Genomic DNA, 14,267 nt, shown 5'->3' with positions numbered 1-14,267 from the left:
TAGAAAAGACAACAAGGCATGATGTCAGTCAAAATAAAAAGAAATAACTACAATATTAACTTTCTATATTTGGAGCTAGATGTACGTGCTCTCTACCTGTGTTCTCTCCACTGAAGCTGTGTGTTTGTCGCACATCGGACTGATCTCCATCCCCCTCTCCCTCTCTCTGTCTCCCTGGTGGAAGAACTCATCCATGATCCTGTCTGTCCACTGTCGGTACAAATCCAGAGGCTTGGTCGGGTTGCTCAGGTCCGCACAGTGAACCATGTTACGCAAAACCTGCAGAGAGAAAAAATAAAATACAATCAACATTTTGCATCTCTTTCGTGTGTACTAATCTAGTCTGCATCATGTGTGTGTGTAAGAGCTTTACCTGCATCCTGTCCGTGTAGTTGTCCAACAGCAGGACTCCAGAGCTGGTCACTTTCTTGGTTTCCACCATCGTCTTCAGATTAGCCAGCAGGCTCATATGTTTAGACATGTCAGTTGCCAATACCTGGATGAGAGAAAGACACAGAGGATGATGTAAGAAATAATTTAAGAGGGAAGCAATAAAGCAATCAAGACATTCACTCACACACACACACACACACACACACACACACACACACACACACACTGAAAGCTGTAACTGGCATCAGACAGATATAATGTGGTTTCCTCACCATGTCGATAACCATCCTCCGGAGCGTCTGCCTCTGTTTCTTGGTGAGGTTTTGGAAGATGTCGCAGTTGTCCTCCTGCAGCAGCTTGAAGCCCACGGCTAGGTGGTGGTTCTCCAGCACTGACTCATCGTTGTACATCAGAGCCAGCTCAGAATCTAAAGGCAGAGGAGGGAGGGAGAAATGACAGGAAGAGAGAAATTAAATGGAGCTCTAGCTTTTTAAACTCAGGTCAGGTAACTATGGCTGCCATGAAATGTCCCTTAAAACCCGACATTGTTGCCTTTGGGGACTGATCCCATTAAACCATGCAAATAATATCTGCCTATTTTATAAATGTAAACTAAACAAATCGGTATGACTTTTTTGACGGACCACAAGTGCCAGTAAAGAGCACTTACTGGTGTTGATGAGGAACTGGTTGGACACTCCTGGGTGGTCCACGTCGTGAATGGCTGCAGCGAAAATGGCTGCCAAGATCTCCAGATCTGTGAAGACAGCCTGTGTTTGAAGAAAGGAAGAAGAATACAAGGAGATTAACTTCCCCGTCAGTAAACTGGCCAAACAAGGTAAGGTATTAAACAATTGTTTGAGGCGGATCCTTCTATCTGTCGTCCTCTCCGGCATGCAGATTCACTAGCATGCCAGTATTGGTGACGTTAATGCCAGTCACTTCATTAAAGCATAATAAGTAGCTTGAGAAAAAGGTGTGGGCGATAGTGCCACACTTTAATGGTGTCAACCCGGTAATTACCCGGAACTTAACATAGTGACATTACATCACTATCCGAGTAAGTGACTTACATCAAGTGCGGGAGTGGACAGGAGGATATGCGTGGACTGGGCTACGTCAGCGGCGTGCAGGCTGTTGTGGTAGGCCACGTCGGAGTGATAGTGGCCCTCCAAGGTCAGCATGAACGTCACAAAGGTGTCCGTTGGAATCTTGAACGTCCTCATCAGGTCTCGCTCCTGCATGCGACACAGAGGGAGAAAATCAGAAAAAAAACAAGACGTTGGTTGTATTTTTAAGCATCTCCTACAGTCGACGCATTCGCCAGCAGGCTAGTGATCTGACCTTAAAATCGATTCTTAAACCATATTCGTCAAGTTATAAATCATATAGTACTAAAGGGGCTGAAAATTAAAACAGTTGGCTCTCCTGCCAGCTAGAAATCAATTTCAAGTGCTAATGTCCCTCTAGCGCATGGCCCTGTAGATACTGACAGCTGAACGTAACAGACTGTACACATACTGTACACAGTGAGGTGGGCTGTACCTCATGACTTCTATAGCCATGTGTGTGTGTGTGTGTGTGTGTGTGTGTGTGTGTGTGTGTGTGATGAACGCTTTCACACTTTTTTTTTTATGAGCTCCTTCTGACTTGATGATGAGGTGGAAGATGAGGAGGACGAAGAGGCAAAGCACTGACCTGAAAGATGGTGTACATGATGCATGTCAGCGGGCGGTTGTGGGAGTGCTCGGCCACTTTGAAGATATTCAGGCCCCATTTGTTGATGTCCTCCAGGTCCTGTTAGAGAAGACGACTGTAAGTGTCTCAACCAGTCACACAACTTACATGTTATATATTTCGTTGCTGTATAATCTATCCATCGCTTACCTTCGACAGCAGTTCCTCCTGGTCCGTCATGACCCCAAAACGATTGCTGGTGCTTCCAGAGATGCTGGGCGTGTGGCTGACCTTCCTCACCCCACTGATCTGCGTCATCATCCCACCCTGCTGCTGCTGCTGCTGTTGCTGTTGCTGCTGCTGCTGGCCCTGTCTCATCTTCCTTTCCCTCGACTTAGGAACTGGACATGGAAGCTCCAACTCATTCTGCTTGTCTGGAGAAAAGAGAAGACACAAAAAGAAATTGTTTAATTTACACCAGAGACAGAAGCAGACTATGCTAGGGTATCTAGTATAAGCATCATGGCTTGTACCGAGTAAACAAAGTTAACACTGAGAAATAGTTGACCTCTAACACCTACGTGACAATACATTAAAGCTGCACTGACAGTTGTTTAATTAGCAAGCAATCCTTCGGATACAATTTACTTTGCTAGAAATGAATTTCTCTTGACAGTGAAAAACAAAACAAAAATAAGAATTTCAAGAAGGGTCAAGAAGTGTTGATGAGATGTTGTGATATCTGATAATGCTCCAGTGGCCTGTGCATTCTGAGAAACTGAGCCCTGTTGCAATAACAATCCACAGATTCGTGGAAAGCTGGCTCATAGTAGGCCAAAATGTTGTCATGTTGTGTTTTGGTTAGTATGCGGGTTTGTTTGGTGTATGTGATTCAGTCCGTCTGCGGGCTGAATGTGATTCTCAAATGCTCTATGCGGCTGTTTGTACTGTATGTGGGGGATTGCAAGACTCCCTCAGCCTGAATTTGTGCACCACATACACCGCAGTGAGAGAAACATATCTCAGTGGCACCCTCCACAAAGCACAGAAAGAAAATGATCTCACTACACCTGACAGGTGTTAGCTGCAATACAGACGGCAACAAAACCACTAAGCTTCAAAAGATAAGCTTGAGTTTCTCTCTGCGCTGTTTGTCTCTTCTCTCAGCTCTATCATTTCAGAAATCTCTTTCACTGCACCACTTCCATTGTTAGGAGAAGTACCGTCTTTTCACCATGCATGCATCCAGCCTGTCTTCCCATGTAGGCTTTGCTTCTCGGAGAGCGAGAAGATGGAGGCATGTTTACTAGCAAGAGCAGTGTTTTAGTCTGCACACAGCCCTGATAAGCTGGCTTGTCTGGGTGCATGCTGATGGTGAGTTGGATGGGAAGGTGGAAAACCTGAGGGGCAGACTGGCTGGCTGTGAGTCACGAAAAGCTGCCGGGCTTTTAAGAGACAAGGAAACACTGCTGTCATCCTGATGAATAATGCAGTGTCTATCTGAACCTGATGGCACCGCATGCACACAAACATTCTCCCTCTTCCCCGCTCACAGCCCCTGATCACTCCAGAGGGCAGTATTCCCCAAATATAACCCCCCCCCCCCACACACACACACACACACACACACACACTCACATCTCTCTGCAGTCAGAGAAAGGGGACTCTCTGCATCTCCAATCCAGACCAGATCAGACTAGTTTAAGAGCAGTGAAGCAGACGAACTACGGGTTTCTCCACTACTTTGCAAATGCTTTTGGTAACCTCACAACCTTTGCCACGTAAAGGCTGTTGGCTCATTGAAGTCTTACATTGCACTTGTGCAATTCATATTTGTGTGTGGATATGTGCTGCAGTGCTCACCTAGGAAGGTGTTGGAGATGTACTCTGACACTTGGTTGCCTGAGCGACTCATCTCAGACAGGTGGCTTAACTCCCGGTTCAGCATCCTCTTGAACTGGAGGCATAGAGATAAAAAAAATAATAACACATGAGGTTAAATGAACTATACAAGAAAATACACATTGGTTTATTAATTTTGCTGCTGTTTCCAAGCAGAGGAATAAAGCATTTTCTGTTATTTTCCACTGGAATATGTCCCATGAGAACATGGCCTCTGTTTATTTATGCGCCATATAAGGTCCGTGTTTGTTTTCTTGCTCCTGGTTTGAGTTAGCCACTAAGACACTTGACTGTCGAGCATTTCAATAAACAAAATACAGTGCATAATGAACAAAATACAATGCCATAATGTTTATGCTGAGTTTTTCCAGAGAAACTAAATGTGCCCGTTTTTCTCAGTGCACGCCACCACTGAGCAGGATGACAGAATCTTAATCAAACACATGCAAGTGTGCAACTGAAACACAACAAAATCAAAGTGGGAAATCTGAGACGTTTCACTAGCTACAGTGAAAAGACATGAATATATAGTATGTGCATGTACACACACACACACACACACACACACACACACACACACACACACACACACACACACACACACACACACACACACACACACACACACACACACACACACACACACACACACACACACACACACACACACACACACACACACAGTCCCATCTATGCCATCTTCTCTGGGACACACCTTGATGTATCCCCAGGACACAGAGAACAGGTAGTTGGCCTCAGGCATGGTGCTGAGCTGTGCTGAGCCCCTGGCGCTCCCCAGCAGAAGCCCTGTATGCTCCTCTCTGAGTGGATCCCCAAGGCTGAGCTTAGCTCTACAACCTGAAGCTCAAAGCGCCACTAAATCCCCGCCTTCCACCGGTCGACTATGGTAAAAAACGCCCCAGCTGAACTCTCCAAAGAGGGGCTGTGGCGGACCACTACACCCCCGGCCAAATGCGCCTCCTCATAGCGTCGGCCGCTGTTTTCCAGGATCGCAAGCCGCTGGCAAGAGTGATGAAATACCCAGGGATGCAATCAATATTTCCTTTCCTTTTCTTTGGTTCTTGCCGCCTCTGTCCGTCTCTCTAAACCTTTCTCCTCCTGCTACCATCCAAATGTTATTCAGTGACATGCAAGGGGGAAATCCAGCCTTCCCAAGATCAGATTGAGCAAGGCAGGGAGGCAGGCTTTAAGAGAAAGGGAAAGGAGGGACGGAGAAAGGCACAGAGGAGGATGAGGAGGGTGGTGCGCTCTAGCTGTAGAGTCCCCTGTGGCAGACAGGCTAATGGAGTGTCTCTCTCTCTCTCTCTCTCTCTCTGTGCCTCCCACCCTTGCTAAACACTGAGCCATGCACAGCATTGCAGAAGGAGTTTGGAGAAATCCCCCCACATCTTTCCCTGTCTCTCTCTCTCTCTCTCTCTCTCTCTTTGTCCCTCACTCCTGCGCTCTCTGCAAACCCCCTCCCACTGTCTCTTTCCTCCACCTCGGTTTCCCTCTCTCCTCGATTGGCTCCCCCTGCTCAGTAATGCAGAACAGATCCAACGCATACTGCGCAATGTGAGGCTTTTTAGCATCAGAGCGTTTATCACATGGGAGAGGAGACGTCGGGCATTAATTTACCAGATTGGGGTTGAGTCTTTTCATTGCAGGAGTAGAACCATAAGCTGCTGTACACACTCCAGTCCCTAATCATTGCAGTACATTTTAAAGGCCTGTTCTTGTTCTCAATTTTAGCAATTGTCTACAATATTGTCCAAAAACAATGTGTTTCCTGTCTCACTGCTGCAGTTTTCTGTATTAAAAGACTCAAAAACGGAGATGATGGGAGACAAACAGATGAGAGTTTTCAGTCTGCCGCCCACCAGTGTACCACCAATTGCACGACAACCTGAACGCCATAGCAACAGAGTCACGTGGCCCCCTCCATCGTTCTAACGGTGGTCCCTACTCGAAAAAGATTGCATCACTCACACACATACACACACACACACACACACACACACCAGCACACACACACACAAGCTGTAGCAGAGATGCACTGGATTGACACAACTAGGCTAGACTGGTTTTAAGGAAGGAAGATTCTGATGCAAAACAGCTTTTCTTGTCAAGAAAGAGAAGCACTAATGCAAAAGCACATCCTAATCTTTATAATATAAACAATGGGATAATGGAGCAATCAATTATTTTTCCTGAAAATGTGATTGTAATTTCCTGATTTTATAATGTCTTCAAAAGACCCAGCCATGATTATGCTTCTTGCCAGTTTTTTTTTTTTTTTTTTATTTCTTACAATGTGGTCTTTTTCTCTTCTGGTCTCAACAGCTGTCTAATAACAGTCAAGCAGACAGCTAACATCTAATTGACTATGAAACTTGAATACCACTTTCAAAGCATTGGCTGCGCTCAAAACCCAGACTGCCAGAGGCAGTCCATAAAAATCAAAGAGAGCTCGTAAGGACAAAAATTTGAGCTTGGAATCAGAAGGTTTTATTCTATTCAAAGAGAACTCGTAATTTATTCTTTAAAAAAAAAAAAGCAGAGCAGTGTGGATTTGTGTGACCTTTAGGAAATGAATCAAGCACAGACCCCGATTTTAGTCAACCGGGGTCATAAAGTTCAGCTCAGACGCACAGCATAGTCTCACAGCATTGTGACATGACTATGAGTGTGTTCAGGACAATAGATTACTCAATGTATGGCGTTAGCAAAGAGTACTCGCACTCAGAACAAGTCCTGTTCTTAGGCAACTTAGAGAAGTTTCATAAACTAAAAAAAAAAAAAGCATGTGGTTAGTTCTCAGCAGATGATGAGCTGATGCCTCATAAAGTTTGAATATTCAAAATAGATGCCTGGAGTCATTGTCTCGCAAAATAGCAATGTAAATGATATGTTTGAGCTCATTTAAATTAAGTGTCAAAATGTTTTTTTTTAAACCAAATATGGCACCACACTACTGTTTTTTCTTAGTGGCCTGAATCCTAAAACAAATGAGCCATAACAAGACAGGAACATCTCAATGTAATAAGCAAAAAAAAATTCAATATTTAATCTTGTTTTCTAAAGAAATCACCTTAAATCAAACAATATTATGGCAGACCACAGTCCCACAGCATAATGCAAGCTGCTCAGAAACTAACTCACCTTTTTCCAACTCATATGCATCCCAAAGTCTTGCTTTTCCTTTTCAGAACAACATAGTCCCATTGTCACTTTACAAAAACCAAACACAACCCAAAAGAAATCTTGTAAAGTTTCACAAGCAATAACTTCAATGTGTCTCAGACACTGCTTCCTCTCTCTCTATTCTCTTTTCTGAAGTGGAGTCAGGCAGGAAACATATAGCAATAAAGCTGACTTGACTGACTGGCCCACACAGTCTAACAAGAGGTAGATGGCTCCTCCCTCCTGACACAGGCCCGAGCATGTGTCCCCACCTACTTCCCCTTCACTTGATGGAGAAATTCACTGAGGTCATTTACTGGTGGACTTTCTGCTTCCTAACATGACCTCAGGCACCAAACAATTAACATACCTGAGCTAATTACTGAAAAGTCCCAGATAACAAGTTTATCACACAGCCATGAGGTGGAAAATCACAAATGATATGTATGTATTCCTTTGAGACAGGTCTTTAAAAGTTGGCTCACTTCTTATAGCACACTCTAGCCTTTACTGAAACAGAACAGAGATCGAAATGGGACTGCACAGGAACAGCTTGACCTCATATTGCAATACCTCAACTGTGCAATCTGACAAAGCCCAGGGTGATCCAATGCTGCCTCTGTCCCGTGTGGCTGTTTACAGTGTCCACACACAGTGGATTATCTAACAAGTTTTCACAGTTAAGTAACATTAGAAAAGAAAAGAAACATTTCCTAGAAAGATGTTGATGAGAACTAGATAAGAATAGGTTACAGTTCACCTTCCTCATCTTGGCTTATTTTCCATGATAACAGCAGATTACATAAGTTTTTAATTACAATTAGGCACCATAATCACTACTGCAGCCTGTCTGATCTGCTCACAACCCTTGCAGTCAAACGGAATCACAACACTATAATTTAATGTACATTACCCCTGCTGCAGCTACAGACCCACCACTACATCTGTTTCAATAATTTTGTCATTTTTTCCCCTCTGAAGAAAGCGGTGCTTCAAAGTTGAAGTGACCACACGTGAGTTAAAGTTTCCTACTCGCTCGTGCTCTGCTCGGGGGCTCGCTCGCACGCTAACCCGCAAAGTGCTAAACTCCTCTAACTGGATTCAGATGGCAGTGTTTGTCCAAGGCCATCACAAGCATCAGCATGGAAGTGTGGCGAGGCTAATGATAGTGAGGGGCATGGGAGCAGCTCCCCGCTCTGAGGTCACAGCGACCAGGCTGGCGGTCAGCAGGGTGTGTGGTCCCCGTAGCCCCGGATACACCTGTGCCCTTGGACACTGAAAGTGGAGACACCCTGGGTTTCATCGTAGGATCAATTACATCCCCTCTGCTTCTGAAAAGAAACGGGCTCTTTGTCAAACATCACGTCATATAAATGCTGGGAAGGAGCAAAAGCCTGCAGATGCAGTGTTTGACACCAATTTTGAAATTCAAACGTAAGTGGACCAATAAAATGATTTCTTTACATCCCTGTACAATTGCACAACAATCTAGTACACTGACACATCGTAACTCTAACATTATAAACTGGTGACCTCCGTTCTTTTGAAAAAACACCATTGGTCAACAGTGCTTGGTGTTGGTGCTGGGTCATACTGGGAGGACTCTGACTCAGGGCGGACAATGTGTCCGCCCTGCCTGCCCGAGCGGCTGTGCGCCTGCAGGGCCTTGTGCTCATTGTCTTGACAATCCCAGTGACGTGGTTGTCTGTAAAGACTCAACCTGGCTGCATGGTGCAGCCATTGTCGTCTGGTAACCAGGGAGCAACAGAAGAGAGGGGGCTGCGGGGGGCACAGGATATAAAGAGACAGGAAACTGGTGTCACGGTCACAGTCACCCGTTACGGTCTGACAACACCCCTCCCCATCCCAATCCTCCCTCAGACCACAGTGTAGAATACAGACGGAAATGGACAACACCACCCTGGGTGTTTATAATTGGACGCAGCCATACAGTCTCCACTGTCTGCGCGGGGGTTGAGCAATACTGGGCACTGTAGTAATTTGGTTGAGCTCTACACAAATGAAATATGCACAAAAAAAGGTTCATCAAAGCAAAGGGAAGTAATTAGTTCTAAATAGCTGCTTTGTGTTGTCTTGAAACACCAGAGTGTGTTTATTTAGATTCACTTAAACCAAACCAGAAAGCTGCTGTTTTTTTTTTTTTTTTTAAGGTTTAAAATAACATGTTGGATTTATCTAATCTGTCAGTCCAATTGATGAAAATGGATGCTTTATCTTTTTAGCCACGCTAGCAGGGTTCTCCACGGGTGGCAACATTTATTTGTCTAGTGTTTGGCAAAGACATTCATGGTGCCCAGAGGGCGTTCCAATGACTTGTCCTTGACTTTTCCTCCAGCATCATCATAAGATTATATCATAACATTTCTGGGTTTTTTGTGTGAAAACACTTCACGAGTATTGGATGGGTTGCCACGAAATGTGGTACATACATTCATGTCTCCATTAGGATGAATGTAATGACTTTGGTTATCCCATAGCTTTCCATATAGCATCATCATGTAAGATTTTGAATTTGTCCAAAACCTTGGTAAATAATTAAATATCTGCAAAACTAATTCCAAACTTTTCCTTCAGGCTCAGCTGTACTTATTTGCTAATTAGTCTTAAGTGTGATTTATGGTTCTGCGGAGGCTCCGCGCAGAGCTTTCGCCGTAGCCTACGTAAGTGGCCTGAAGTTTATACTTGTGCGTTGGTGTGTGCGTCGAGCCAGCATGTGTGTGTGTGTGGGGAGTGTGTGGTAGAGCGAGAGAGAAATGAGACAGTGACGGTGATTAGCTTCAGACTCCAGAGTCACAGTGAGAGAAACAAAGTGTCTCCCCTGTGCTTTCTGACTACAGTTGGAAATCTATAGCAGGAAAAGTTAACCCTCTCCTTGATTTCATGTTGGAGAAGGAGAACCAGAGGTGTCAAAAGTATTCATATTCATTACTCTGGTAGAAGTATAGATACTAGGGTTTAAAAATACTTCTGTAGAATTATCAACTCAAGTTTTTTACTCAAGTAAAAGTGTAAAACTACTGGTTTCAAAAATACTTAAAGTATAAAAGTAAAAGTAATGGGGGAAAAATGCCATTAAGGACAAAAGCTTAGGCTGTGCCACAGGGGCCTATAGTGCACTACCCCCACCCCACCACAAAAAAACATTTTTCTAAAGGCCATAATGACTATAATGTTATATTAAAATGTTTAAAATTTGGGATGCACCTGTTTCAGTGCATTTATGCCCATTGAAAATGAACGCATTTTAGTACAATGCAAATACATTAAAGAACCATATATGCGTACTAATGAGCATTAACATGTGTTTCATGGAGCGGAAGATATGATGACTTGTTGCTTATAAGTATTGTAATGGTGCAAAAAGTCAAACTTCAGAGGCCTGTTATCAATAGCCTTTATTGGAATGTAAATGTACATCAAAGCTCAGCTGCAGGAATCTGTGAGGGCAATGCATGTAAGTTAACAAAACTGAAAATTGCCGGTGCTTGGTTGGGACATTTCGCTCCAGTTCTCTTGAGTCTCTGCCACAGACATCTTCGTACTAGGCTACATATGTCTGCTATTTCCTTGCTGGAGTGTGACGTGATTTGTGTCATGTGCAGGTGCAATGGATCGCGTATAAACCAATATGGTGTCGGAATGGTATATGTTTATACTTCTCATCCAACCACAATCAAATTCACTCTATCCGGATGCCGCGATTTATCTGGATAGGGCATATTTTTTGGTGTGTGTTTTTTTTAAACGATGACAAGCCGGAATGAAAAACAAGCGAACTGAAATAGGAGTAACGAGGGTATTTTAAGGAGTAGAAAGTACAGATAATTGCGTGAAAATGTAAGGAGTAGAAGTAAAAAGTCTGCTGTAAAATAATTACTCCAGTAAAGTATAGATACCCAAAATTTTTACTTAAGTAAGGTAACGAAATACAAATACTTTGTTACTTGACACCTCTGGAAATGAGTAGGGGGAAATGCCAAGACATGACGTGAATCGCGGCGGCGTGTTACATTTTTTGAGAGGTGCACGTTAGGCTACGACGTAGGTCAGTGCCTAGGTACGAAGCCATGGCGTAGATTTTACGTAGAAGTATAAATCACGCTTTAGCTCAAACTGCTAAACATGAGCATTAGCATGTTAACAGTGTCATTGTGAGCATAGCTTGCTCGTTAGCATTCAGCTCAAAGCACTGCTCCACTTATTTTATTATTTTTCTTTTTTCAGATAAACTCAATATCGGCTAAGTTCAAGTACGTATGTATGCATGCTCAAGTACTATACCTTCCTCTAACAAGTCCTACTTTTCTCTGTTAATCTCAAACTATAGTCTGAAATAACGGATGTCTGTCAGTTAGGTGTGACATTGTATGATGAAGTTGAAGTATTCCAGTGTCCCACTGAGCCCAACATTACAACAGAGCCAACATCCACAACACACTAAAGTCAATGACAAATGCATCTGTGTGCAGTTTAAATCATACTGCGTGCACATTTGAAGCACAGCCTGGTTGTACAATAGGTAGTTTAAATACCGTAATTAAACTAAAGCAGAACAGCACCTTCCATGGCACACAGGCAATTATGCTATTAAAAGACAACAGGAAGTCATAAGTCAAGTATGCAAAACACTTTTACATGAGATCCATAAAATGATGCCAGCTCATACACAAGTACTTTGCAAGTGCGTAAATGTGGCAAAAAGCAATTTACATTTTTCATACACTATGAATTGACAACCACACTGCAACAAAGACCAATTGTACAGCTGTGTAAAAGTCAGTCAGGTCATCATCATAACAAGTTCAGTCTTGATTTAATGTCTTCTGACAGGGCATTACAAAATACATATTGTGATAATAATAATTCTGTAATATTGATCAGCTGTTAGATCTAAGACTTAACCTGTGAAATGATCATCTTTGCACTAAATCTTGTTAATTTTGGTTTGGGAGACATGACACTGTATAGTGGCAGTGTGCTGTGTGCCTGGGAGGTCTGGTGATCACTGTCTCAGTGGATATATTTATAAGCGTTTAAGCTGCACTGTGAGACGTGATCATAAATATCGGCCTTTAAGAGCATATTAGTGTTTATATGACAATTTTACAACTTGCAATGTGGAGATTAAAAAGGTTGAGTTGATAAAATCATCTGATACCTTGTAACTTCGGAGAGGCGCTATTTACAGTACCTGAAATCCCTCTAAACATGATACATGATTCCCTTCAGGTAACTGTCTAAAATATGACAGTGTAATGTTTAGTTTTGAAGAGAAATGTATCTTGCATAACGAGCAGCTCAAATGAAAACCCCATCCATCATTGACAGACTTTTTTAAAGTCACATCATTGCATATGTGGATGCAAAAATTTCCTAGCAACAACCAATTGTTTGCACACATATAATAATATGTGGGCTAAATTGTCCTACCTTGGTGGAGGCCATGTCACTGACAGAGCGGTAGGTCTGAATGGTCTCCAACTGGTCCAGACACCAGTCCAGCTCCTCCATGGTCTCCATAGCCAGCTTCTGGTAGGACTCATCTGCCAAGAGACACATGGACACGTAATCAGGCCCAAGAGGATCCATGTCCATAGTGGAGCCCCCTGACACCATGCGTGGAGGTCCAAGGGTCCCAGTGTGGCTTGATCTTATGGAGGACTGGCCTGCAGGACATCCGGTAGACGCAGAGGAAGAGGGGGAGGTGTGTCCACACAGCTCCTTCATCTTGTTACGCTCCACCACCTCAGAAAGTTCAGGGTAGTCGTACTCACAGACAAACTGAGGGCTAGAGTTACTGTTTGCAGACTCTCTCTCTGTAGTCTCTTTTTCTCCGTACCCTCTTTCCCTCACTCTGGTGCTCTTCAAACCCCCTCCCACTCCTTTCTGGTTCCCCCCCGCCCCTGTTAGGCGCTCTGTCATTCGCTTATCCCCCCCCCTCTCAGTATCACTCTGCTGAATGAGTGGCGTGCAAACTTGGCAGTCTGCTGCCTCCTGCTGTCTGTGACCTCCCCGTCCCCCCTCATTTAAACACATACAAAATATGTGTACATACAGGTACAGTACACAAACCCATTGCCTGAAGAGGGGTTTTTGGTGAAAAAAGACCAATCTGGCTTTGCTTTTTTATACTCCATTATGTTTTTGACTCAAACAAATGCATCTCTATAAAGCTACGGAGAGAAGGAGAAGGGGACAAATGGCAGTAAGAGAGAAATACCTACATCAACTTATTGGATGCACTTTGTCACTGATGCAAAGAGAACCGCTCAAATTATGACTTCCTTTCTGAAACATGCAGACCACTTCAAGGGTGTACTCTGTTGAACTGCAGCAGCACACCCCACACCACCATGCTTCACAACTGGCTCTTTCCTCTGTACCTCTCCGAGACAGAAAAAAAATTGTATCAAACACCAAACCCTGTGTTTGCACAAGCAACACGAGAGGTAAACTTTGACTCCCTGAATTGGGGGGAGGCCAGGTCGGGGTCTTGCTGTGTGCCAAAGAAACCAAAGCACTTCCTTTTTGGCCCTGAACTCACACAAAACATGGAGCGGATTTACTGAATGGCGGAGTGACTGCTGAGGACAATTATAGCTGTCATTCGATGAAATAGTCGTTAGCGGCTATGACTCACATGTGGTAGGCGCACAAGCTTCAGAAGGAAAAAAGGAGTTTATGAGAAATGCACTGAGTTGATAACATATGAGGAAACACATTAAGAGGAATCATTCTCTGATATATCAAGGAGAATGTTGATTCAACACATTCCCAGAGGGAGTGAACGCTGAGCGCATCTGGATCTCCCCACCTTCCTTTTTCTATGGAAAAGACTGATCTCTACTTCATAGGGCTTCACACATGGAAGAAATTTACCCCATATGCTTAGCACAACAGGACAGCCAGCGTGCTGCTCCCCAATTTACGTCAATATAGTGGATCAAAGCACTTCAAAGCACAGTGATGGCGTACAGACTCTGAATTACCGGTGTTTAACAAAGAACTTCACTGAAATCTCAGACAATTTATGTGCAGTTGAGGAAACCTCCCACTATCGAAAGATATCAAAACAACATGATGACAGCAAC

The 14,267-nt window shown here is 43.7% G+C and overlaps 1 protein-coding gene across 4 annotated transcripts in view; it reads right to left on the bottom strand.

Moving 5' to 3' along the window:
- Positions 1 to 14,267, bottom strand: part of LOC114564799 (cAMP-specific 3',5'-cyclic phosphodiesterase 4B) — a 52,476-nt gene that overhangs the window by 2,438 nt on the left and 35,771 nt on the right. For 3 of the 4 annotated variants that reach the window (XM_028592368.1, XM_028592369.1, XM_028592370.1), the window contains 9 exons: positions 12,607 to 12,719; positions 3,934 to 4,027; positions 2,281 to 2,504; positions 2,092 to 2,190; positions 1,467 to 1,631; positions 1,064 to 1,163; positions 666 to 820; positions 374 to 496; positions 97 to 279 (listed from right to left, as the gene is read on the bottom strand). In XM_028592368.1, the coding sequence (XP_028448169.1) occupies positions 97 to 279; positions 374 to 496; positions 666 to 820; positions 1,064 to 1,163; positions 1,467 to 1,631; positions 2,092 to 2,190; positions 2,281 to 2,504; positions 3,934 to 4,027; positions 12,607 to 12,719 (1,256 nt within the window). Of the gene's footprint in view, positions 1 to 96; positions 280 to 373; positions 497 to 665; positions 821 to 1,063; positions 1,164 to 1,466; positions 1,632 to 2,091; positions 2,191 to 2,280; positions 2,505 to 3,933; positions 4,028 to 4,687; positions 5,301 to 12,606; positions 12,720 to 14,267 lie in introns of those variants that run through there. The other variant, XM_028592371.1, reaches the window with a different exon arrangement.

The sequence above is a fragment of the Perca flavescens genome, chromosome 12, assembly GCF_004354835.1.
Source record: "Perca flavescens isolate YP-PL-M2 chromosome 12, PFLA_1.0, whole genome shotgun sequence".
NCBI classification, from domain to species: Eukaryota; Metazoa; Chordata; class Actinopteri; order Perciformes; family Percidae; genus Perca; species Perca flavescens.
This window is presented reverse-complemented; position numbering and strand designations above follow the sequence as displayed.